Raw genomic sequence first — 26,201 nt, forward strand, 5'->3', positions numbered from 1 at the left:
GGGGGGGGAGGGAGGAGGGGGCGAGGAGGGGACTGCACCTGGCCGCCCCCGCCCCCGGCGTCCCGGCCCGCGCGTGGCCAGCAACCCACCACTGCTCCGCTCTGCCAGCCCCGGCGGGGGTTCGGGGGGCGGCGGGTCCCGAGTGGCTCTGGGCCGAGCGAGCCGGGCCGAGCCGCTCCGGCTTCTTTGTCTGCGGGCGGCAGCCTCGGCCGCGGCCCCCTGGCCCGGGCTGGGACGTGAGTGTCTAGTCGGTGGCCGCTGGGCAGCCGGGGAGCGGGAGGCTGGGCTTCGGGCTCCGGTGAGTAGCGGGGTCCGGGGCGGGGAGGGCTTTGCACGGAGAGGGAGGGGGCCGGGCAGGGGAGGTTTCGGATTTGGTTAATATGCAATGCCCGTAATTAGCATAATTTATATATTTATGATAAAGAGGAAAAAGGCGCGGGGCCGGGGCGGCGGGCTGCGGCCCGGGAGGCGGGAGCTGTGGGAGCTGACGGCCGCGCTGTCCACTTGAGGCCGCAGACCCCGGGCCGCGCCCTGGTCCCCCGGTGCCCTGCGGACACCCGTGGAGGGGCGGCTGCCAGGAGGACGCCCTGCCCTAGAGCCCGGGTTGGATCTCGGGAAGAGGCTTGCAGAGCCCTGGAGACCCAGACGCTTGGGTTCCGGCGACCTGTCACCACTCCCCCGGAGAACGGGCGCCAGGGACTCTGGGGTAGAGACCTCGCTGTTGCTGGAAGGATGGGGAAGTGGTGGGAGGGTCACCGTCGACCAGAGCGTGAGCACTTCATAAATATTTAATGACAGTATTAGTATTAATAATGTCATAAAATGGGCCCCGTGTGTCCTCCCGGGACATTTGCACCTGGCAAGGCCGAGGGCTCTCCAGAGTGGCTTCTAACCCACTTGAGCGCTCAGATCGCCGCCTGGGCTGGGCTGGAAAGCCTAAAACCTTTACAGAATAGTCCCTGCGGCTGTCAGGAGGAAATAAAAAAAGAAGCCTTGCTAGGCCAAACACAGGAAGCTCTAGCAGAGATGGAGAAACTGCAGCCTCTTCGCTCTAAGTTCTTGCTCGTAAAACAGGTTGATCTTCAGTTCCATAAGTATATATACCACCTACTGTCACTTTGGTAATCCACGCCAGTCAACACTGACTGGCGAGAGGCGCATATGTTTTGATTGAAGTTGGTGCTCAGGGTGATGTTTGTGTGACCCAGACAGTAGAACTACATTAATTGGTTCTATACAGGGAGGGCCACAGGAAGACAAAGCCCCACACCTGTCCAGGAGTGAGCAAACGGATCATAAACACCAAAACAAACCAGAGAATCCAGAGAGGGAGGAAGGGGGAGAGAAGGAGAAAGAAAGGGAGGGAGGAAGAGAGGGAGGGAGGGAGGGAGGGAAAGAGGGAGGGAAGGAGGGTAAGGGGGAGGAAGAGAGGGAGGGCAGAAAGGAGGGAGAGAGGCAGAGAGAGGGAGGGAGAAAAAGAAAAGCAGAATGGAAGGAGGGAGGGAAGAACGGAGGGGGGGGGGAGAGAGAGAGAGAGAGAGAGAGAGAGAGAGAGAGAGAGAGAGAGAGAGAGAGAGAGAGAGAGAACACCACCCTGGTTTTCTTTTCCTCCTTGAGGCACTACTGGCAGCTAAGGAAAGGTGAGGCTGTGGCTCAGAGCTGTAACCCCGGCAGAGGGGATGATGAAGCAGGAGTATCAGAGATTTACATAGTGAGACTGCCTCAAAAACTAAAGACAAACAAAAGCCCCAAACCAAACATCAACTTCAGTAAATACAAAACAGAAAGGGGGTGCTGGCTAGCCGGCTCCGCAGGTAAAGGCCTGTGCCGCCAAGCCTGTCACTGGATGTTGAATCTCTAAACCTCATATGGTAGAAGCTGAGAACTGACTCCCACAAGTTGTCTTCACACGCGGGCTGTGACCCGGGCAACCGGGGAACACCGTGGCATTCGGGCTCCAGCACGGTACACACACAGACTAAGTAATAAATGCCAAAAAAGAAGAAAAGCAACAAATGTCAAAAACAAATAGGCAGAACCAAAATCCAGCAGTAGCAACAAACGACACAAAAAAAGCCAGACAGTGGTGGCACACACCTTTAATCCCAGCACTCAGGAGGCAGAGGCGGGCGGATCTCTGAGTTCGAGGCCAACCTGGTCTACAGAGTGAGATCCAGGACAGTCAGGGCTGTGCAGAAAGACCCTATTCAAAACAAAACAACAACAACAAGAAAAACAAAAACAAAGGAAAGAAAGTCTGGAGATAGAGCTCAACAGTATATTACATCTATACAATTCACACATGCACACTTGAACACACACACACTCAAACATATGCACACATGCACACACACACTCATCCTAATGATGGTAAGGAGAAAGTACATATCACAAATTAGAAGACACTGGCGCTATAGCCAGGTGGTGGTGGCACACATCTTTAATCTCAGCACTCTGGAGGCAGAGGCAGGCGGATCTCCGTGAGTTCGAGGCCAGCCTGGTATACAAGAGCTAGTGCCAGGGCAGGCTCCAAAGCAACACAGAGAAACCCTGTCTTGAAGAACAAACGGAGAATAAGAAGAAGAAGAGGAGGAGGAGGAGGAGGAGGAGGAGGAGGAGGAGGAGGAGGAGGAGGAGAGGAAGAGGAAGAGGAAGAGGAAGAGGAAGAGGAAGAGGAAGAAGAAGAAGAAGAAGAAGAAGAAGAAGAAGAAGAAGAAGAAGAAGAAGAAGAAGAAGAAGAAGAAGAAGAAAAGAAGAAGAGGAGGAAGAAGAAGAAGAAGAAGAAGAAGAAGAAGAAGAAGAAGAAGAAGAAGAAGAAGAAGAAGAAGAAGAAGAGAAGAAGAGGAAGAAGAAGAAAAGAAGAAGAGGAGGAAGAAGAAGAAGAAGCAGAAGCAGAAGTTGTTGGTGCTGTGTGGTACTCGGTGGTACAGCACTGACCTAGCATGCACAGGGCAAATTCAAACCCCAGAAATGAAAATTAAGAAATAGAAAAGAAAGAAACGTGTTTTCTAAAGGTTCTCTGCTTCAAGGAAAAAAAAGAAACACGAGTGTGGTGCACATGCTTTTAATCGCAGCTTTGGGAGGCAGAGGCAGGCTGGCCTCTGTGAGTTCAAGGCCATCCTGGTCTACAGAGTGAGATCCAGAACAGCCAGGGCTATGCAGAGACCCTGTCTCCAAAGAGAGATCAGCAGAGAAAGAAAAAGAAAAGAAAAGAAAAGAAAAGAAAAGAAAAAACTATCTGGCGTAAACTCATACTTCTTCCATTCTTAATTACTATGCCATTATAACACTAGCGCTCGGCTGTAACTCTGCTGCAGAGCGCATGCGCTGGGTCCACCTTCCTGTCCCATAAGTAAACAAGTAAGTAAAATCATAATGGTAACCATTTACATTTTATACTATTTTATGATTTGAAACGTTTTGTATGCATGCTTTGTTTCAGTTAAAATATCAGCAGTAGTAGAACTGGGGATGAAACTCTGTTGGGATAGCGCTTGCCTAGCCTACATGGAGCCCCGGGTTCCATTCCTTAGTATGTGCACCTATAACCCCAGCACTTGGGACTGGGAGACGGGAGGACAAGAAGTTCGAGGTCATCTTCAGCTAGGTAGGGAGTTCCAGGTCAGCCTGGAATACATGCAACTTGTCTCAACAAACATGCAAACCAGAACAATAATAGTAACACTCATATAGTGTCTGCGTGCTAGGCCCTATTGTTACATAAATATTACCAATTTAAAGCTGGACATAGTGGCACAAGAATGTAGTGATCACTTGATTAGCCTAGCGATGTAGAAAAACCCTGGCTAAAAAATGTTCCCTTGGGGGCTGGAGAGGTGGCCCACAGTTGCAAGCACCTGCTGCTCCAATAGTGGACTATGTTCCATTCCCAGCGGGCACACGGCACCTCCCTACAGCCTGTAAACTCAAAGTAGGAAAATCTGTAGAGAAAGCAGATGAGGGGCTCCCGGGGCTGGGAGAGGCAGTGCCAGCGGAGTTTTCATGTTCGTGAACTAGAAGTGCTCTTAGATGCACAGCATCGTGCATGTACAGAATCCCAATGAAAGAGATGCTTTAAAACTCTCAAAGTGCTGGCCCACACCACTAACCCCAACACTCAGGAGTCAGAGGCAAGGGGCTCTCAGTTCTAGGCTAGCCTGGTCTATGATGAGCACTTGCTAGTGCGCACCAAGCCTTGAGTTCAATCCCCCGTATCACAGAGAGAGCGATGAATAATACAATAAAATACCTAAGCTGGTGAGCTCTCTGCATGTGACTATATTTGTTGGGGCTGCTGTAACAGAGTATCGTCCCCGTAGCTGGTAAACAATAGAAACTCACCGCTGCTGAGGAGGCTGCTGACGCTGGAGGCTGGAAGGCAGAGGTCAAGTTGTCTAGTGAACTAGCTTGCCTTCCTGATCTCACCTCCCAGACACTTGCATCTCTTCCGTCTCTCACCTCGGGGCTTATGATTACAACAGATGAACTGAGAGGGAGGCAAGCTTTCAGACCATAGCAGAATTTTACCTCAGTTTCGAAAAGGTTTGTGGGGCTTTGGTTATAGTCCGGTGTTATAGATGTGCATATAACTTGACTAATTTGTTCGAGGCCCTAGATTCAGTCCTTGGGATGACAAAAAAACCTTACAGGAGAAAAAGGTAAAGTAGGGTATAGAACAGTGTTCCAGATTCCCTCAAGTGTGACACGGTGACGATAACATTCCCAGTCCCCAGAGTAGAGATGAGTAATATGTCAGTGTCACATGAAACACTCATCCTACAGCAGGTACCCAAACTAAATGTCAGTTACCTTTTCTCCTACACAAATGTCTAACCTGTTTGCCTACTTTTTTAAAAAATGACTCCAGCCAGACAGCCTGTCCTCACATGGGGTTCACCCGCTCTTGCTTCCTGCTCCTGGCAGGCTATGCCCCCACTGGGAACATATTGCCTCCTGTGTACTGGACAGCATGGTCCCTGGGCCATCCCTGCAGAGTCTCTCTCGAAATCCACCACCGAATCGGAGGCTCCAAGGGCTGTGGGGAGGGGTCTAGGAAGTGGTATTTTTTGGTCTAGCTCTAGAGAGTCAGTGCACGGGGTTGAATTCTCTCTACTGCCTCTTCAGGAAGCTGCCCAGGGAAACACTGATGTCCAGAACCCTCCTCTTGCCTTTGCCCAAGGTTCCAAGTGTCTCTTAGCTCCACCTTGGACTCTTGTGGACTGGGGGGACCCCAGGAACAGATGACCTCCCTCTCTCCTTTGCCTTCCTAAACACAGATCTTCTGGGTTCCCCTGGGTGCGGGCTCTCCTAGGATGCTGGAGTCTTCAAAATTTTTAGCATCTTGCTTTGTTTTCTTCTGTGTTACCAGGAGAGCCTGTCTTCTCTTCTCCTACTGTTCTATTTCTGACTTTTCTAGGCAGCCTGGAAACTTCAGCGCTGCGGCTCACCAGCCTTTGCTTTCCTACCCAGAATGCACTAGGTGTGGACTGGCACCCACCCCACCCGGCAGTGACCATGGATCCTGGAGCTGGCTCTGACTCATCTCTGACCGTGAATGAGCAGGTATCTCCTGGGGGTGAGAAGTGGGGATGCTGAGGGTCGTGGCCTGAGGAGTGGTATGGTCAGAGAGAAGGACATAATGGGGCCTCTCACTGTCTGTCTCTTAATAAAGTTTATGATCAGTCGACCTGCCCAAAGGAGTGTCTACTAGGGTTTCTTGGGCGGAGTTTGGGATCTTAAGTTGCAACTTTGAAATTTAAATTAAACTCCACTGGGTGGCTGGAGAGATGATGGCTCTGCAGTTAAAAGCATTGACTGGTCTTGCAGAGGACGTGGCCTTGAGTCCCCACACCCTGCTGGCTACTCACAACCTAGTTCCAGAGCATCCGATGCCCCCTTCTGGCCTCTGCAGGTGCTACATGCAGGCAAAACACCTAAAATGAATACACATAAAATGAAAAGTAAGATCTCAAAAACCTGTTAAAGTACACAAATACCTATACGTGTTTGAACAGGTGACTTCGTTTTTCCTTATGCTTCTATGTATTTTCTGTGATTTCTGAAATGACTATACCTTAAAAGAAGAAAACAAATCAGCATCCTTTGAAATGAAATCGTAGTGAAATCCCCCAGGTCAAGGTTGAGTCTGCCAAAGGAACCTGCTGTGGTATATATTCATTCCTCTTGATGGCTCCCAGAAGCCTTTTCTGGTACGGTCTATGGCTGAGCCAGTTTTCAGGCTGCAGGGCTGGAGTGGTTCTAACCACTATTGATGATGAACACAACGCTTTCTCATGTATGGGGTTCACTGGGGATTCTGAAAGGCCAGGCTGGTGCATTTCAGTGATGGAATAAAGAACTCTGTGCAGGTGTTTGAGCAGGGACTCGCATAAGGTGCCCTTGCTGTTTGAGAACGCGACAATGGAAATGAGGTCCTTGGGATACACAGAACAGGGTAGGGTGGGGCAGGAGAAACTGCATTTGGTGATTCTTGACCTTTCTTTGGGGAACTTAGCTTGCAGGGAATTTGTGGTGTCCGAGTTTAGAAGTTACTCAAGGGTTGGAGACATGGCTCAGTAGGTAGAGCATTTGTAGCACAGATAACCCGAGTTAGATCCTCAGGACCCACATAAGAACGCCGCATGCGGTGGTGTATGTCTGTAATTCAGCCCTCCTCCCATGAGTGAGAGAACCTCCTGGAGGAAGTACACAGCAAGGTGAGAAGAGAGAATCCCTGAAGGTGCGTGAGCACTGTGTTATGCATGTATGCGTGCACACACACACACACACACACACACACCATTAATGAAGACAAACTGCAGAACACTGTGGAACACACACTTCCCACACTCCCTTGCTGGGAGCCTCCAGGTGGTCTCTAAGGGAAGTTAGGACAGATTTCTTCCGGGTCTCTAGTACCTCAGTATCCGAGAGGATGCTCTTGCAGGCTCCAAGAATGAGCCATTTCCCACTTCCTGATCTAAGTCCAAGATGGGGAACAAACAGAAATATCTCCAAACGGTTTGACTCTGTGGCACTTTTCTTTCTGCCTCCAGGGTCTGCTTGCTTCTAGCAGCTCCTTGTTGGGGATCGGGGACAGTAGCCTGACCCAAGTTCTGGCCTTCTCGGAGTGCCTGTTCTCTGGATGAGAACTCCACATACTGAATCCTCCCATCCCCAGAGCGCTGGCTCCTTTCCCAAGCGCTGTCCCCTATACTCTACTTGCAGGTCATTGTGATGTCAGGCCATGAGACCATCCGAGTGCTGGAAGTCGGGGTGGACGCTCAGCTCCCGGCTGAGGAGGAGAGCAAAGGACTGGAGAGTGTGGCTGCTGATGGCTCCCAGAGTAGAGGCCCTGCCGAAGCTGGTGAACCTGCTGCTGAAGCCGGGCAGCGCGACCCAGACCACTCTGCAGAGGCAACTGGTATGAGGCTATCGCTAATCTGCTGCTTCTCTCTCGTGGCCCAGGTGGCCCAGGTGGCATTAGGGCCTTGTCTTCCTGCCTGTTTGGCACCTCTGGCCACAGTCCGTAATGCTGGCCAGTTCCCAGGAATACCTTACCCCCTTGTTTCTAGAATTGGGCTGAGATGGCTTTGGGTGAAGATTGGCACGTCTGGCCTAGAGAGGGTCCTAGGTCTACACCAGACTGTCCAAGCCAGGGAAGGAGAGAGACTCTCGGGATCCCTCCAGCTTTCCAGTTAAATCCCGTTTATAGCAGAGCTGGGAGATCCCAGGAGCCGAGGGTGGAAGGACATTTGTCTCCCTTGAGCTAAGGATCAGATTAGGTGATACCCGACATTGCCTGCCTCCCTCCACTGGGTTTACAGGTGCCGTCCTTCAACACTGCCGGCAGGGTGTGAGGTGAGTTCTCCTGGCCTGATGCAGTTGGAGAGTCGCTGGCAGCTTAGCTGTGGGGGCCATCCCTTGTCTTTCTTCGCCAGCACCTTGCATGCAGCTGTTGTAAGGATCCTGAACCTCCTTGCTACTTTCCTGAGCCCCACGGTCCATCTCTGTCAGCCTTCGGCCTTTCTTTCTTTTTTTAATTCTCCGACAGTCTTATACTTATGTATCCTGAACTTTCACCTTCTCTCCGCCACTGAAACCCTTCTTCTACTTGGCTGTCTGTTTTTTTATATATTTTTTAAAAACCGCCAAGTTTAACTATCATTGCTTGCATAAGGATGTGTGAAGGGTTAGTTACTGGAATGTGGACAACTTACTAGTGGCTATACCACTGAAGCAATTGACCCAGTACTTATTCATGGCCCATAGTTCCTCAGTAAGAGGTGGGTTGACCCCTTGCTGGTATTTGATGTATTGGTGACAGGCCTGTCTTGTGCAGGTAACCACAGCTACAGTTAGTCCCTAAGTGCAATAACTGTGTCATTTCCAGAAAGCAGACTTCCAGCACCCCAGAGTCTCTGGCTCTTCCATTCCAGCCTCCTCTTCTGAGCTATTTCCTAAGAGATACAAATTTCTCTCTTAGGACTGACCAGCTCAGGGTCTCTTACTCTCCATGCTCTGACCCTCTGTGAGTCTGGATCAGCCCTCACCCACTGCAAAAAGAAGTTTCTCTGTTGGAGAACGAGAGTTCACTAATGTCGTGACTGGCAGTTGGGTCCCATGTCCGTGTCCTTCTATTGCTCCTTAACCTTCCCTGGACTGGACATGGGTGCGCAAGCTCTCAGCAGGCTAGCAGCATCACTTACTGCTGCCTCTCTGAGGGACAGAGAAAGAAAAAGAGCACCCCGCCCCCCAGCCTCGGAAACTCTGTTCCAGTATGGAGGCCAGGATGACCCCACCTGCTTCTAAAGGAAAGGACTTCAGAGATGGGGCACGACAGACGAGGAGGCAGTCCCTGCCATTCTTTGGACTCACGGGGCCATGTGGAATGGAATCTTTTTTTGGAAAAATTCAGGGAGTTTCTTGGGTTTATCCACAGTGCCCATTTTACCCATTTGCCCATTTTCTTGACCCCATGTTTTTCTGGTGTCAGGATTCTCCCCTGATCCATACCTGCTCTCTCTTAAATCAACTGCTCACGCCATAGCACAAGTATTATAGTGGTGAGCGTCTTCTCTCATAGATGGCTTCCTCCGAGTCGAGGAGTTTGAGCCGGGGCAATTGGGTGAGAGGGGTATTTGAATGGGACTGTCTAAGTGGCTATCAGCGGAGACCAATTGGGTCCTTTCTGTAGCTGCAGTATTAAGACGGGACCCAGCCATCAAAACAAGCCCAAGTAATAGGACCCTAGGGTAAAGAGTCTGGTGGCTCGCGTCCCTCTGACTACGTCCTTGTCACACACTCTGTCCCTTCTTGTGGTGCAGGAGGGTACACTCTGGAATTGAGACACACTCCCATGTTCTTTCATCTGCTTTTTTTTCCATTAATATTTTTCTTAGATTTATTTATGTGTGTGGGTGTTGGGCCTGCATGTACCACTCGTGTGCCTGGAACAGTCAGAGGTCAGAAGAGGCCATCAGATCTAGGATTGGAGTTTTATAGATGGTTAGCATTACAGAGCCATCGTGTGGGTGCTGGGAACTGAACCAGGGTCCTCCACAAGTGTAGCCGGCGCGCTTAACAGCCGAGCCATCTCCCCGTGCCTTGCTGTGCCCATTTCCTGTGCTGACATGCTGCTTTGGATTCGGTCACTCTCGGCTATTTTTATCCTCATAAACAGTACTTCTTTCAGTGTGTTTGTACTGATCTTTATTATTTTATAGTATGGTCCACTAAAATTCCTTTGAAGAAAAGCTATTTGTTAAAACTGAGTGTTGTGGCACAAGACTATAATGGGGGCGCTGAGGAAGCTGAGGCGGAGAGCGCTGAGAGCTGAGACCTGCCTGGGCTGGATAGTGGTTGCCAGGATAGCACCAGCTATAGTGTGAGACCTGTCTCAGAGAAAAAAGAATCACTTATTGACGTAGAAGGGAATTTTAAAAGGCCACTTGTTAACAATAAGAAGAGAAGGCGGCTGGGCATGGTGGCGCACGCCTTTAATCCCAACACTCAGGAGGCAGAGGCAGGAGGATCTCTGGGTTTGAGGCCAGTGTGGTGTAAATAGGAAGGAGAGACCCTGTGTCAAAAGACCAAAGAGCAAAGGAGGAGGAGGGGGAGGAACCCTGGCTTTAAGGTGCTGCTCTCCTGATAAACCAGAAAAACAGCGAAAAGGGACTGAGCCTGTGGCTTGCTGGTATAGCTTGCTTAGCGTGCATGAGGTTCTGGGTTCAATCCCCTCCACGACGTACAAGTGGATGAGGTCACACACAGCCCCAGCAGGTGGTAGGTGGAGATGGAGCCATCAGGAGTCTGAGCAAGTAAAAAGAAAAGAACAGAGATAAAGGTGGAGCCAGGTATGTGGGCCAGGCCTGGAATCCCCACACTGAGGCAACAGGACTGCTGAGGAGTCAAGGCTAACCTGAGTTCAAAATCAACCTGTGCTCAGAGGAATAGAGCACTGGCTGCTCTTCCAGAGGTCCTGAGTTCAATTCCCAGCGACCACATGGTGGCTCACATCCGTCTGTAATAAGATCTGGTGTCCTCTTCTGTACTGCAGGATACATGAAGGAAGAAACCTATATACATAATAAATAAAAATCTTTAAAAAAAAAAAATCAACCTGTGCTACAGTGCGAGACTCCCGGCTCACGGGGGAGAGAGCAAAAGCTGGCCGATCTAAACTCAGTGCTATTGTGTAGAAACAAGTGTCCCGCCTTTCTGTAAGACAGGCCCGTCTTGAACTCATTGTGAATTCTCTGTTCTCCTGCCTCAGTCTCCTACTTACTAGGGTTAGAGAATCGCACTGCTGGCTGTGGTCCCACTTTGAAACTGCGCCCAAATAGACCGGCGTTTCCTTTCTCTGCAGTAGGCTGACTTTTATCCCTATCACATTCCCACTTTCTGTGCTTCCTTCCACTGATTTATTATTTATATGTGTGCACGCACACATACAAACATGATAGGCACACATGTGGAGGCCAGAGAACAACATACAAACTTGGTTCTCTGCTGCTTCCAGGTGGTTCTGGAGATGGCACTCGGGTTCGACTTGTTAGCAGGAAGGCTTACCTGCTAGGCCATGTTGCCAGCCCCACATTCCTGTTTGCTTAGGTTTCATTACATTTGTCCAACATAATGGGTTTCAGTTTTCCTATATTCAGATCATCCTGACTGCCCTTGTTTTCTCCAACAGTTAATGACGTGACTTCCTTTCACAGAAGAGAGGACCCTGACTCTTGCTTTTCTTTTTCTGGTTTGTAAGGCCTATGTCATATGTGTGTCTCCAGTTCTTTCAACTTTCTGGGTTTTATTATTAGATTCTGGGAACAGTTAAAGGCTTAAGTTGTTTCAAAACAAAAACAAAATCTCCCAAGCACAAAAAAGCATAGGCTGGGCCTGCAGGGCTGGATAGGACCCTTAGGGTGACCTAACAGTGCCACCTACCCTGCTGGGCACTGCGTTCCAAAGGAGCTTTAAAGTGGGGTTCGGAAGGGGGAGAGAGATTGATTAATTGATTGATTGTTGGTCTTTATTCTTGACTTTCCAATTCAGGCCTGGGCCTAGAAATAAATGCTCAGCCAGGGCATATTAAGAGCCCATGCCGGAAGCCAGGTGGTGGTGGCGCACACCTTTAATCCCAGCTCTCGGAGGCAGAGGCAGGCAGATCTCTGTGAGTTCGAGACCAGCCTGGTCTACAAGAGCTAGTACTAGGGCAGGCTTCAAAGCTACAGAGAAACCCTGTCTCAAAAAAACAAAAAAAACAAAAACCCCAAAACAAACAAAAAAAGAAGCCATGCCATGTGGTGGTGGCACACACTTTTAATCCCAGCACTCAGGAGACAAAGGCAGGCAAAGTTCTGTGAGTTTGAGGCCAGTCTGGTCTACAGACGAGTTCCAGGACAGCCAGGGCTACACAGAGAAACCTTGCCTCAAAGGAAAAAAAACCCAACCCACTTACATGTTCAACATTCATCACCCAATAACTAAATTCTACTTTTTTACTATTTGTTTGTTTGTTTGCTTATTTGGCTATTTATCTACTAACTATCTATCTATCTATCATCTATCTATCTCTCTATCATCTATCTTATCTATCTATCACCTATTAATCTTTACTTCTATGTATGTATGTATGTATGTATCTGCTATCTATCTATCATCTACCTATCATTTATCTATCCTTTATCATCTCTATTCATCTATCTGTCATCTACTTGTGTACCTATCTATTCATCCACACATTCATCTATTCATCTCTCCATCCATCCATCCATCTATCTATCCTCTATCTATCCATCTATCTGTCTATGTTCAGTGCTAGAGATTGGACCAGGCAAGATTGGACCATCTATCATCTATCTATCTATCTATCTATCTATCTATCTATCTATCTATCTATCTATCTATCTATCTATCCATCTCTCCATCTATTCATCCATCTATCCATCTATCCATCCATTCATCCACCCATCCATCCATCAATCTATCATCTATCATTCATCCATCCATCCACCCATCCATCCATCCATCCATCCATCCATTCATCCATCCATTCATTAATCTATCATCTATCCATCCACCCATCTATCCATCTATCCATCCATCCATTCATTCATCAATCTATCATCTATCCATCCATCCATCTATCCATCCATCCATCCACCCATCCATCCATTCATCAATCTATCATCCACCCATCCATCCATCCATCCATCCAATCCATTCATCAATCTATCATCTATCCATCCATCCACCCATCCATCCATCATCCATCCACCCACCCACCCACCCATCCATCCATCTATCATCTATCATTCATCCATCCATCCACCCATCCATCCATCCATCTATTCATCCATCCATTCATTAATCTATCATCTATCCATCCACCCATCTATCCATCTATCCATCCATCCATTCATTCATCAATCTATCATCTATCCATCCATCCATCTATCCATCCATCCATCCATCCACCCATCCATCCATTCATCAATCTATCATCCACGCATCCATCCATCCATCCATCCATCCATCCATCCATCCATCCATCCAATCCACCCAATCCACTCATCAATCTATCATCTATCCATCCATCCATCCATCCATCCATCATCCATCCACCCATCCACCCACCCATCCATCCATCCATCCAACTATTCATCCACCCATCCATCCATCTATCCATCCATCCATTCATCAATCTATCATCTATCCATCCATCTATCCATCCATCCATCCATCCACCCATCATCTGTCCGTCTGTCCATCCATCCATCCATCCATCCATTCATCAATCTATCATCTATCCATCCATCCATCTATCCATCCACCCACCCATCCATCATCCGTCTGTCCGTCTGTCCGTCCGTCCGTCCGTCCGTCCGTCCATCCATCCATCCATCCATCCAGGCAAGCAGTCTACCATCCTGCTGCATCCCCAGTCTTAGGTTCCTATTATTGTCTGGTTTATAAAATTATAGCTTTTGTCTCATTGTTGTGGGCTGTGATGAGGTTTCCTGGCAGAGCACCCCAATTCCTGAATTGACCAAGTCAGAGGAGGTGAAAGCTTGCAGTTCCTGAAACATTCTTTTGGAAGCTCATAGAAACCGCCCTTTTTGAGCAGCAGAGGAAAAACTGAGTGGCCTGAGGAGCCGCCGTGACCCTACAGTGTGACAATGATGCGCCCGGTTTTCAGGGATTTTGCACTTTTAGGACTTGCCCCTTCCCAGGCCTCTGAAAACAGGACAGTTCAGTCACTGTCTGAGCCTAGGACAGTGGCTATTTTCTCTCAGCTCTGGCTTTTCCATCCATGACAAACATTTGCTTCCGCTGCTATGTGACAGACCACAGTGTCATGCAGAGCCTGACATTCCCTTCCACAGATGTGGGAAGACAACACCTCCCTTCCTGGTGCGGCCCAGGGCTCTCCAGCCTCCTAGGCGTTACTAGCAGCACTTGGGGAGCTGCCCCACGGGCCAGGGAAGGTTGCCAGCTGGCCCGAGACTATGCAGAAGTAGAGCATGGGGCTGCAGACTGGATGCTCCAGTCACCCTCCACGCACACCAGGCTCACTCCTGTCCTTCTTTCTCTCAATGTCACATGAAGTGAAGTCGCTGCCCGGGATCCCTCCGAGTCCTGCCCCAGCCATTGCCACCTTCAGCCAAGCCCCAAGCCAGCCTCAGGCATCACAGACCCTGACGCCACTGACCCTACAAACTGCCCCCCAGGTAAGGGCCACATCCGGGAACCATACAGAGGGCAGTGGGCAGGAGCAAGCATGGGGTGGCCATGGGGTTGGAAACCGCATGAGGCAGGGCAGGACGGAGGCTGTGACTTGAGGGAGGAAATCTCCCACTAGGTATCCCGGGCTCCCTCTGCCCCAGATCAGGGAAGAGGATGTGGGGTTGCTGCTGGACAGCTTCCCTGGGTCCAGAGGGGATTAGGGTTAACTCTTTCCTGGGAGAATTTGTGCTTATCTGATGATGAAATGAATAAGAACCTATGTCAGCCCCTACAACAGAGGAAGAGTTCATGGATTGCCCAGTCTTCAGTTAAGTTTTGATACTGCCCAACCAATGAAGGGGCCTATAGAATCCCGCAGGCCAGCGGAGCCTGAGTGACCTCTGCTCGTGCACTCACCTCCAAGGCTTCTGGCCAGGGTGCCCCCCACTAGAGCCTCTTGGAGGCCTTTGTGGACCCTTGACCACTTGGGAGCAGCCTGTGGCCCCCATTCCCTGGCCACAAAACAGTGGGTGCACTAAATGGCCAGCTCTGAAAACACACATACAAGTGACATTACACAGACTGAGCAGGTTGTACTTAGGGCTTTAGGAACACACACACACACACACACTAATAAAAAAACGAGGCCATATGAAAGAGAGTAAGGAGCTGAATAATGGAGACGTTGGAGAGAGGAAAAAGAAGAAGAAATGATGTGATTGTTTTCTAATCTCAAAAAATAAAGGAAACAATGAGAAAGAACAAACACTGCACATGCAAACGCGCCCCAGGGAAGGTCTAAGAGGCAGCACACTGGGGGGGGCCCGTGCACCCTGACCCTTGGAGGCAGGGCCAGGCCTTTCCCTGGGCGCTTTTCTGCAGGCAGGATAGTCTGGTCCAGACACCGTGGGTTAGGCTTCAGCTGGGGCTGCTCTTGCTTTCCTCTGGCCTTTGTCCCCCTGCCCTCAGAATGCTTGCTTATGCTCAGCTGGGTCCAAGAGGCCCCTCGTTTGCGCTGTGGATGTTGATTTTTTTTTTATTTTTTCTTTTCTTTTTGAAATCTTGTTTGCTTTTGCAGGTCTTGACTCAGGAAAACTTAGCCACAGTTCTGACAGGAGTTGTGGTTCCGGCAGGGGCGGTTACTCAACCTCTTCTTATCCCCATCAGTATTGCAGGTCAGGTGTCTGGGCAGCAGGGGCTGGCCGTGTGGACAATCCCTACAGCAGCCGTGGCTGCCCTCCCTGGACTGGCCGCTGCGTCTCCTACCGCGGCAGTCTTCAAGCCAGCGTTAGCTGGGCTCCAAGGTAACGGCAACTCTCCCCAGGACTGCACCGGGCCCCCACCACCCTACACTGCCACCCCTGCACGTGTGCTTACCATGCTGGACTCAGAGCCTGCAGTCTACCTGGGGTAACAACCCTGGATTCTGGATCCAGTGTCATAGGCACCCAGCCACAGAGCCGCTGCACCGCCTCGGGACCCTAGGCCAGGACATCAGGCTGGCCAGCAGGCCTGTCTTCCTGCAATCAGCTGCTTGAGACTACCCCCTCCCCCCACCAGCATCCACCCCATGACCAACAAGACGGACTGCAAGAAGAGTCAACATCTGGTTCTCAAACCTACCTGTCTGCTGACCCAAGGGAGGGGGGATAAGAGATGCTGGCATGTGTCGGCCCTTCAAGAATCAAGGGAATTGCAGCTGCCCCACGCCCAGTGCCCCCAGTGTCCTGTCAGTTTTGTACCAGATCCCTTGGGACTGGAACCAAGCCGGGTCACGGCTGGGCCCTTGAGCGCCTCTGTCTCTGCCTTGCTCCATAGCAGCTGCCGTGCTGAACACCGCTCTCCCGACACCTGTACAAGCTGCCCCACCAGTCCAGGCCTCCTCGCCCACCCAGCCCCGGCCACCAGCTCAGGCCCAGCCGCTGCTACAGACCACGCCTGCCATACTCCCACAGCCCACTGCTGCCACCATCGCCGCCCCCACCCCGAAGCCAGTGGACACCACCCCACAGATCACCGTCCAGCCTGCCGGCTTCGCGTTTAGCCCAGGGATCGTAAGCTGCTGCCCTCACCCAGGGCTCCGAGGGATGGACCAAAGCTTGGGCCAAGGGTGGAACTTCCCCCACAGTGGAGGACCAGCCCCTTGAATACAGCCATTTCTGATGCATCAGCAAAGATGGGCTCCCTCTGAGGTCTTCTCCTTGCACCTGTCAGCCTGTCCTACCCAGACTAAAGCAAGCAACGACTGGGGAAATCCTCCAGATGGAACTGCTGGACCAGCCTTGGGGGCGGGGCACACAGGAGCAGCTCAGCTTCATGCTGGCATCTATCCTGTGTGACTCTTGGTTTGAGAGCAGAGAATCAGGCATGACTTGGGGGCACTTTTGTTCTTCTAGTCTGGTCTTCTGCCCTCTCAGACTTAATTGGTAAAAGCAGTAGGAGTCACTGTTCTGTGACTGCCCCTCCCCTGTTCCCCGCTGTCCCCGTACTTGTCCCTCTAGCCTTGACTATTTAGTCAGTGGACACCCTCACCACTCGAAAGCCTCAGCCCTCTTTCCTCTCTCTGGTCTTTCTTGCCCCTTGGCCTCTGAGCAAGGCTCTTCCTCTACCCACAGATCAGTGCTGCCTCCCTCGGGGGACAGACCCAGATCCTGGGTTCGCTCGCCACGGCTCCAGTCATTACCAACGCCATTCCCAGCATGCCGGGGATCAGCAGTCAGATCCTCACCAATGCTCAGGGACAGGCAAGTGGTCAGAGCAGGGCTGAGGGGTGGTGGCTGTGGGCGGCTGGCTAGGAAGGGCTGAGGACGTGGTCATAGCAGGGCGTCGTGCTGCTGCTGACAGCCGACGTGAGTCCAGGAGAGGGTGTAGTCGCCACTGCCCCCTGCCAGTGCTGGCTCTAGTGGGGGATTTTATCCACACAGTTCCCACTTTGTGGTCGGGCCTCACGCTCCGTGCTTTCTCATGTATTAAGTCACTGAGTACAAACCTGTCCGGGGATCTTTTGTTTTGTGGGAGAGAAGGGTAAAATTCAGAACTACTAAACCCCACAGCTAACGTGTGGCAGACTAGTGAAGAGTTTCCAGTTCTCTGATATACAAAAAACCCTTCATCTGCCCCATCTCAGCTCTAGGGACAGCAAAGAAAGGAAGGCTTGGGTGTGAGTCCTGTACTCTGTCTGTTGAAGAAGCGGAGGCCAGAATGCTTAAGCAGCTTCTCAGAGTTATTCTCTTTGCTTGCAACTCTGGGGATTTGAGTTGGTGATTCTGGTTGCCCCACCCCCTCAAATTTGGGGACCATGCCTTACTTTCTCCAGGTTATTGGAGCACTTCCGTGGGTAGTGAACTCGGCTAGTGTGGCCACACCAGCACCAGCACAGAGCCTACAAGTCCAAGCCGTGACTCCCCAACTCTTGCTGAATGCCCAGGGCCAGGTGATTGCAACCCTAGCCAGCAGCCCCCTGCCTCAACCTATGGCTGTACGGAAGCCAAACACACCGGAGTCCCCTGCTAAGAGTGAGGTACCAGGGCTGGGGGTATGGATGGGCATGGGAAGGCAATACTGTGTAGCATGGCTACTTCCCTCTGAAACTTCTGGGAGAACAAGGCGCCTCTCAAAAGTGAGGACCCCCTATAGCAGAAGGCTTATATGAGTTCACACATACCCCGCCCAGGGAAACAGCTCCCATTCTCAGGCCACTACATACCGCAACATGTGTCTGTGCCCACAGAGGTCAGAGAGCACGGGAAATGAGTGAGCACAGCAGATGGACGCTGGTCATCCTTTGGGGAGCAAACTGCTAGAAAAACCCTGGGTCATGAATTCTGTATCCCACACACTGGGCATTTTGACTCTTCTTTGTTTCCATTCTAGAAGAGATTTTGAGTGCCCGTTGTGTTCCAAATGCTAAGGATGCAGAGATGACTGGGAATGCTTGCTCCCTAGGACGCCTTAGGTATGAGGGAGACATGCATAAGGGCTGTAGAACCCCACAAACAAGCCCCGACAGACTGAGGTCAGGACAGCTCCAGAGAGGAAGGATGAGTTGAATGTAGCATGTGCTGTCCCTGGGCACTGGACAAGCATGCGGCCAGAGTGGGGGTCTCTGGCTTGTGCACTGGGGTCTCCTGCAGGGGTCTCATTAGGCCCACGATTGTCTAATGCTATATGTTTGCCTCCAAGAGACTTGTAAATGACCCTTAGCCTCATCTGGAAGAGAGTGGCTATAAGAATTCCTACTTCTGCTGGGTGGTGGTGGCGACACCTTTAACCCCAGCACTTGGGAGGCAGAGGCAGATGGATCCCTGAGTTTGAGGCCAGCCCTGGTGTACAGAGTGAGTTCTAGGGCAGCCGGGGCTGCACAGAGAAACCCTGTCTCAGACGAAAAAAGGGAGAGAGAGAGAGAGAACAAAAAAGGCTTAAGTTTGGGGGCTGGAGAAAAGGCTCAGCAGTTAAGAGCACTGGCTGTTCTCCCAGAGGACCCAGGTTCAATTCCCAGCACCCACATGGCAGCTCACAACTGTTTGTAACTCCAGTTCCAGAGGACCTGGCTTCCTCACACAGACATATATGCAGGCAAAACACATGTGCACATAAAGAAAAAAAAAGATAAAACAAAACCAGAATTTCTACTTCTGCCATGCATGGTGGTACACATGTGTAATCTCAGCCTGGGCTATGTAGGGAGTTCAGCTTGGGTTATGAAGTGCTGTCTTAAAAGTCAAAAACAAAAATAAGACAAACAAAAATCCTCTCCAGAGTTTATGAATATTACACCAAGGAACTGACACTCTGGTGTACGGCTAGCTTGTGACAGTAGTGCTGACCCTCATCACGGCAGGAGCTGCTGCCGGGCTCTCAGTGACTGACAGATGTGCATCTTAGACCCACCCCCTAACTGGCGGATGTGCTTCTTAGACCCGCCACAACTGACAGATGTGCATCTCAGATCCTCCCCCAACTGACAGGTGTGCATCTTAGACCCGCCCCCAACTGACAGATGTGCATCTTAGACCCGTCCCCGACTGAATGATGTGCATCTTAGACCCGCCCCCAACTGACAGATGTGCATCTCAGATCCTCCCCCAACTGACAGATGTGCATCTTCGATCCGCTTCCAGCTGACAGATGTGCATCTTCGATCCGCTTCCAGCTGACAGATGTGCATCTTAGACCCACCCCCAACTGACAGATGTGCTTCTTAGACCTGCTTCCAGCTGACAGATGTGCATCTTAGATCCGCCCCTTTAAGTTTTTCTTTTTTTATCTATGCTGCTGGGGATTGAGCCCAGGGTCTTGTTCATGCCAGGTACAACATTATTGTATGGTTCTCCGAGGCCTAGTAGTTCTATGGAAAGACTAAAGCCATGTCCTGGGGACTAAGGGATAGGTTTGAGAGCTAGCGGGAGCCAGAATCCAAAGAACAGAAAATCCAGGAAAAAACGCTTATGGGTTTTTTATTTTGTTTTGCTTTTGGTTTTTTGGGTTTTTTTGTTTGTTTTTTTTTTTGTTTTTTTTTTGTTTTTTTTTTTTTTTTTTTGTTTTTGAGGAAGGGCATCATTGTCTAGCCCTAACCATCCTGAAACTAACTATGTAGCTCAGGCTGGCCTAGAACTCAGAGACCCACCCACCTCTGTCTCCTGAGTGCTGTGGCTAAAGTGTGGCACCACACTGGTTGGTTTTGCTTTAAGTCATACTAATAATGCTAATTTCAGATATTTGTAGTTTGTCCTGATCATAAATAAGATACATAACTTTAATTAACATTACAACATTATGTGTCATATAAAAAATAAAAATCAAAGCCAGGCAGTGGTGGTGCACGCCTTTAATCCCAGCACTCGGGAGGCAGAGGCAGGTGGATCTCCATGAGTTCGAGGCCAGCCTGGTCTACAAGAGCTAGTTCCAAGAAAACTAGGAACAGAGAAACCCTGTCTCGAAAAACAAAACAAACAAACAAAAAAGAAAGAAAGAAAGAAAGGAAGGAAGGAAAGAGAAGGTAAAAATTGGGCTAGGTAGATGGATCAGTGGTCCAGATGCCCATTGTGCTCTCTGTGGACTGGAATTTGGATCCCCTGCACCAGGTAAATGTTGGGTGAGTGTGGTAGCCCATGTGTAACTCAGCACTCAGAAGCCAGAGGCAGAGGACTCCAGAGCAGTCTGCTAGCCACACTAGCCAGCCACGTCAGTGAGTTCTGGGCTCAACTGAGAGAGACTGCTTTGGTGAATGAGGTGGAACCCTTAATGTCAGCCTCGGACCTCCACACTCATGTGGCACACATGTATACCCACATACATGCGGACGTGTACACACACAACACAGATGCATGAGAGAAAAAATAAGAATTAAGACAGGTGTGGTGATACATACCAGTAATCCCAACATTTGGGAGGTGGAGGCAGGAGGATTATAAATTCGATGTCAGCCTTGGATACAGAGTCTGCTTTTGGATGGCCCCAGGTGGGAGTGCCTGGGTAGCTCAGAATTTCTTGTCCATCTCTCTCCTGGTGCTGGCTTCCCAGGGATTGCGACCCCCTAAGTTAGGCACGGGTTATGGAGCTTGTGTCTCTTCTCCTAGGTGCAGCCTATCCAGCCGACGCCGGCTGTGCCGCAGCCTGCCGTGGTCATCACCAGCCCGGCCTCAGGAGTCAAGCCCTCTGCTTCAGCTCCCATCCCAATCACCTGCTCCGAGACCCCTACCGTCAGTCAGCTGGTCTCGAGTAAGTGACTCGAAGAAGAGGAATGTGGATCTGGGGTACCGGGAGCACCTCTAGTCCTAGCTGCTCTAAGATTGGGATGGGAGGAGCCTTTGAGTGCAGGAGTTGAAGGCCAGCCTACTGAGGCCCTGTCTCAAGTCATTCCATAAATTCCTGGTGTCCAAAAGGAAAGGGTAAAGGCCCAAAGCAGAAAGATGGTAACTCTGAATTTCTTTTCCATTTATTTGTTTGTTTGGGATTAGGGGTGGGGCGTGAGTATCCACGGTGTGCATGTGGGTCCCACTCAGGTCTTCAGGCTGAGTGGAGAGTGTCTTTACCCACTGAGTCTCTTACCCTCTACCAGGACGTGGCTTTCTTACTCCCTTTCCTGTTGGAGTGGCTGTGAACATGGTGGAAGTGAGGCTGCTTAGCCATCCATCTGATCACACTTTGCCACTGGCTAGCTCAGTGTGGTCTCACCGAGTTCTGAGAAAGACAGATAGCCAGTAGGTGTGCCTGGGACCAGACTAGGGAGCGTGGGAGAGGGTGAGCAGTTAGACATGGGAGAACTAAGAATAGACCACCTCAGTAGCTTGTTCTAGAGCCCTTTCCTGCAAGTCCTGCTCGTCAGGGGGACGCGGTGATGAGGGTCTGTTGGTAGAGGTCCCCATTCCTTTCCTACACCAGGCTAGGCCCATGGCCCAGAGAAGCATGATGACTGTCTTCATGTACTCCTCCTGGTCCTTCCCTCTGTCCCAGAGCCGCACACCCCGAGCCTGGATGAGGACGGGATCAACTTAGAAGAGATCCGGGAGTTTGCCAAGAATTTTAAGATCCGGCGGCTCTCCCTGGGTCTCACACAGACCCAGGTGGGCCAGGCTCTGACTGCAACAGAAGGTCCAGCCTACAGCCAATCAGCCATCTGCCGGTAAGTACGAGTATCCCCGGATAAAGTCAGGATAAAGCTCCGTGCCATAGCCGGCTGTCATGGGAATCCGGGCATCCAGTCCTTTTCATGTTTCCCCTCACGCTGCCTCCTTCCAGATAAGGAATACTGTCCTGTCCAGGGCATGGACACTTGGAGTAGCCAAAGACTGACCCAGGCTTCTAAAGTTTAGATAGGCTCCAACCCTGAGTATTTAGATGTTCACAGGAGGGAGGCCACTGAAGCCTCCTAGCAGAAGAGAGTTATGACTTAGAAACATGCTCTGTCTTGGCCCTCGGCTGTCAGTCCCCTGGTGTGCTCCTGCTGCCTTGCCTCCCATGCCTGCCAGGTTGGCTCAGCTTGAAGGTGCAGCAGGCCTTGTTCTGAGGCTGCTTTGGGAGCAGTGAGAGGAGAGTGGCTCCCATCTCAGGAGGCCATCATTTGGGTCTTTTGATGATGAGTCATTCGGGACTTCAGTCATTGGGGGTGAAAGTTCTGGTCAAGGCAGAGCGCACTGTCATTTACCTGCCTACCAGAGGCTGTGGGCATCTCTCCTTCGTGAGGCCTGGGATATGGAAAGTCTGAAGAATCTGGGCTTTGAGGGGCCAGGAGGGTGGGGACACTGGGAAGGAGGGGCGCCTCCCCTGCGAGCAGTGTTTTCCTAATGGGAGATGTATGGAGGAGCTAGCCACACTGTTGCCGCTCCTTCTCCAGGTTTGAGAAGTTAGACATCACACCCAAGAGTGCCCAGAAGCTGAAGCCGGTTCTGGAGAAGTGGCTGAATGAGGCGGAGCTCCGGAACCAGGAAGGCCAGCAGAATCTGATGGAGTTTGTGGGCGGTGAGCCCTCCAAGAAACGCAAACGGCGCACCTCCTTCACGCCACAGGCCATAGAGGCTCTCAATGCCTACTTTGAGAAGAACCCCCTGCCCACTGGCCAGGAGATCACCGAGATCGCTAAGGAGCTCAACTATGACCGTGAGGTGGTACGGGTCTGGTTCTGTAATCGACGCCAGACGCTCAAAAACACCAGCAAGCTGAACGTCTTTCAGATCCCTTAGGGCTTCCTTTCAGCCCTTGTTCCAGCACTTTCTACTGTTCCCTCAGCAACTGGCTGTCGTCACGGCGGCGATAGTACCATGTGCAGCTGAGCTTGCCCTAGGTCATGAGACTCCACCTGTGCATGTGTGTCAATGCCTGCCTCTTCTGCCCAATATGTCACACCCTTAGGAGGAGGCCCAAGGGGCTGCATGAGAGCCCTAGGCTCTGGGCTGGACAGATGGGAGGAGGGGATTTATGGCGTTCTCTCAAAAAAGCACTTTGCCAACATGGTTACTGAAGGGTATGTTCTGGTTGGAACCAGAAAGGCTCTGTCTTTGGGGCGGGGCTGTAGCAAATCTTGGGGACTGCTGTGCACTAGCTCTTGTTTTTGGTGGCACTCTCCACCCCTTGCCCTTAGCTCCTCCGAGGTTGTGCCAGTGTGACAGTTCACCCAGCGGGACCTCAGCCTCACACTGCCCTCTTTTACTTTCTACATGGGCACATTGACCCACTTAAAGGACCAAGGAGATGAAGTTCAGAAGTGTGAACTTCACTGTCTGCCTTGACCTCCAACAGAAAGTCCCAGAGCTGTGGGGTCAGATGCTGGGAGGTTCCTCCTGGGGTCCTGGGAGTGGTGGGATTGCACTAATGCAGAACCTTTCCTCTGCAAATCAAGTGGGAAGGGAAGCAACAGCGAACTCTCCAATCCTGGAGAGTCTTAGGTCTGTGGCAGGTCTGGAATTTAGTAAATATGGCCATTCGCACAGATTTTAATCTAATCGTCATCTGTGACTGTCCCCCAAGGAAAGCTCTCTAGGGAGCTGTCAGCTTGGGAACATTTTCACTGCCCACTGACACAGGCAGCTACAGGGGGCGCGGATACCCTCTCTTATGCCCATACCCATCTCAGTCCAGCACCGAGGCCTCTTTAGAGGAATAAATTGAGTGAGAAGCCCGAAAGCAAGGAGCCGGAGTGAGGAGGAGGGCAATGTTCAGAAAGATGATGGTCCAGGAAGATGTCTAGTTGAGGCTGGCTTACCTCTCACTTTCTTTGTAACTTTAAGTCATGGATGTTGGAGTTTTCACTTTGTCAGATTGCAGACCAGATCTGTGTGTGACAAGCCCCGTGCCACTCTGCCATGCTCCTCTGAGCCAAGAGTGCCCAGGTCGGTATGGACTTTGCCTCCGTAGGTGATGGCTCGTGGGGGCTAGCATCATATTCAAGTCTCTAAGTGAGCTTCCAGCCACAGGGAGGCTGGCCAGCCCTTTGATGTCAGTGTGTTGGCTGGAGAATGTAGCTCGGTGGGAGAGAACTTTGCACTTACAAGGCTCCAGTTCAGTTTCTAGCACTGAGGAGAAAAGCAATTAGTATTTGGTTTCAGGAAGTCAGGAAAGAGCTAAGATAATTGCTTGAATGACCCCAGGATTGCCACGTAGACTGCCCTTGTCTACAAGGATAAGGACAACCAGTCACTACTTTTTATTTTGGTTTTTTTTTTTTTTTGAGATAGGATCTCACTTAGTTCAGGCTGACTTGAAACTTGTGGTTGAAAATGACCTTGAACTCCTAATTGACCCTCCTGTGTCCACCTCCCAAGTGCTGGGATTATAGCCTTGCCACCGTGCCACCGTACCATGGCGCCTGGCTCTTCTCTACTCTCAGCCTTACAGAGCCTGCTGTCTAGATGCCCACCTTGTACCTCATGTTATCTGTCCCGAGGAAATGACAGTCAAAGACACATTACCTTCTCTGCTGATCACAGTGCAGAGACACTGAGGCCTCTCCTCTCTGTCCCCTTTCCTCTTGGGTCCTGCAGTGCCAGTGTGGAGAAGCAGCTGGTAGCTCTCCAGTGAGATGGGGACAGTAGTATGTGAATTAACACACACACTCCACGACATTCACATCAACCAAACCTGCTGGGGTCTGCAGGGAATAAGGAGGCAGGTGCACAGTTCTCCTGACTCTGCCTCCCAGGACAGAGTGTCCCCAGAGGGGGAAGGCCGTCTCCTTGACGACTGTGATTGTCAGCTGCTTCCGTGTGATGGGAAGTCAGGAGGGTACAGTGCGGATGCTTACATCTTGGAGCTTATCAAGTGACTTATAAGAAATTATATGCAGCTTTTCTTGCTCAACACCTGCACTCAAGAGTGCTGTCTTTTGTGGGGTGACATGTTGTATGAAGTGTGGACATGCTGTGGCCATGCAGGAGGATGCCATCTGTTCTGTGGCATGATAGGAAAAAATCATGAACAACTGATCTAAATTAAACCTGGCCATGCTTTCTCACCCCGTCCTTGGTCTAAACTTGTCTTCCCAAGGCTGGGCCAGAGTAAACCATTTTCTCCTGTGTAGGAAAGATGCATTCGGAACAGTAGGAGAGCCCGGATGTTTACAGGCTGGACTTCCCAAATGTGAGGTGCAAGGTATGCATAAAGTGTCCCCAAAGTATAGTTTACTTTGACGTATGAACTCTGCCTCTGCTCCCCCAGTCTGAGACACTAACCTACAAGGTAGTTTTTGTTGTTCTTTGGGTTTGGGAACATTAGACTCTAAAAAAAAGAGTTAACAGTTTTATTTCAAAAGCACCCTCCTGGACTTAAGCCCATGCCCAGTGGCTCTCTTGCTCTGGAAGACAGGAGAATGGGCAGAAAGTGGTCAACTCTGTGGTTGGCTAGTTTGAAGTGCAGGAAACTAGAACTGTCTACGGCCTGCTGAATCAGCTGGGCTCTTTGACCCTGCGCTAACTATGGCGTTTTTTTTATCCAAGCAAAGTCCAGAGAAGAAACTGGTCACATGAACTGTAAATGCACTTGAATTTGGAATGAGAAAGCCTGATGTGTTTGTGTTCTTGAAAATCCAGTCGCCTTCCTGTGCCCAGGATTCCCTCCCTGCCTGCTAGGCCAGATTCTGGCATTGAAGTCCTGATGGTCTCCCCACAAGGGGCACTGGCACTGCCCCCGAAAGCTGGGAGAACAGGGGAGAAGCACTTGGTGTAGTTGTGTGAATAAACACTATTTTTTTCTTTTGTATTGCTCTGCCTATTTTGTTACATCTCAGATGTGAGGGAGCCAAGGCTGCGTCAGAGCTGCCTTTGCTGCCAAAGGCTTGCCTAGAGGGACAGACAGGTCAGCGCCCAGTTCCCATGTCACGCCATCCTGCTTGGGCCTTCCAAGCTTTGACTCTCCCTCTGGGGATGGGGTGTGCAGGGCTAAGAGGGCCCTTTTTCTCCTAAACTATCCTTCTGGTACTTAGTGTCTCAGAATCTCCTGCTGAGGCTGCTTTTGCATCCTTCTTCGACCCAGTGACAGGCTAT

At 50.7% G+C, this 26,201-nt stretch overlaps 1 protein-coding gene across 4 annotated transcripts; it reads left to right on the plus strand.

Annotated features, from left to right (window-relative positions):
- Pou6f1 (POU class 6 homeobox 1) lies at positions 1 to 25,917 on the plus strand. Of its 4 annotated transcripts, none has more exons than XM_057791864.1 (11): positions 1 to 298; positions 5,470 to 5,562; positions 7,228 to 7,423; positions 14,110 to 14,231; positions 15,305 to 15,530; positions 16,045 to 16,280; positions 16,842 to 16,970; positions 17,543 to 17,746; positions 20,805 to 20,946; positions 21,682 to 21,850; positions 22,562 to 25,917. In XM_057791864.1, the coding sequence occupies exons 2-11, from the start codon at positions 5,515 to 5,517 to the stop codon at positions 22,905 to 22,907; spliced, it is 1,818 nt and encodes a 605-aa protein (XP_057647847.1). In that variant the 5' UTR covers positions 1 to 298; positions 5,470 to 5,514; the 3' UTR covers positions 22,908 to 25,917. The 4 variants fall into 4 exon arrangements, with proteins under 4 accessions (XP_057647847.1, XP_057647851.1, XP_057647849.1 ...); XM_057791868.1 differs by having other exon boundaries at positions 17,543 to 17,659; XM_057791866.1 differs by having other exon boundaries at positions 16,048 to 16,280.
- Positions 25,918 to 26,201: the final 284 nt, after the last annotated feature.

Source organism: Chionomys nivalis, chromosome 17 (assembly GCF_950005125.1).
Source record: "Chionomys nivalis chromosome 17, mChiNiv1.1, whole genome shotgun sequence".
In the NCBI taxonomy this organism is placed as follows: Eukaryota; Metazoa; Chordata; class Mammalia; order Rodentia; family Cricetidae; genus Chionomys; species Chionomys nivalis.

What these genes read in the sequence shown, in the direction of transcription:
- Pou6f1 (XM_057791864.1), top strand. Translation starts at nt 5,515, where the DNA reads ATGGATCCTGGAGCTGGCTCTGACTCATCTCTGACCGTGAATGAGCAG. An exon ending in CTCTGACCGTGAATGAGCAG is followed by an intron (nt 5,563 to 7,227) that starts GTATCTCCTGGG and finishes CTCTACTTGCAG; the next exon opens with GTCATTGTGATGTCAGGCCA. An exon ending in AGTCCCCTGCTAAGAGTGAG is followed by an intron (nt 17,747 to 20,804) that starts GTACCAGGGCTG and finishes CTCTTCTCCTAG; the next exon opens with GTGCAGCCTATCCAGCCGAC.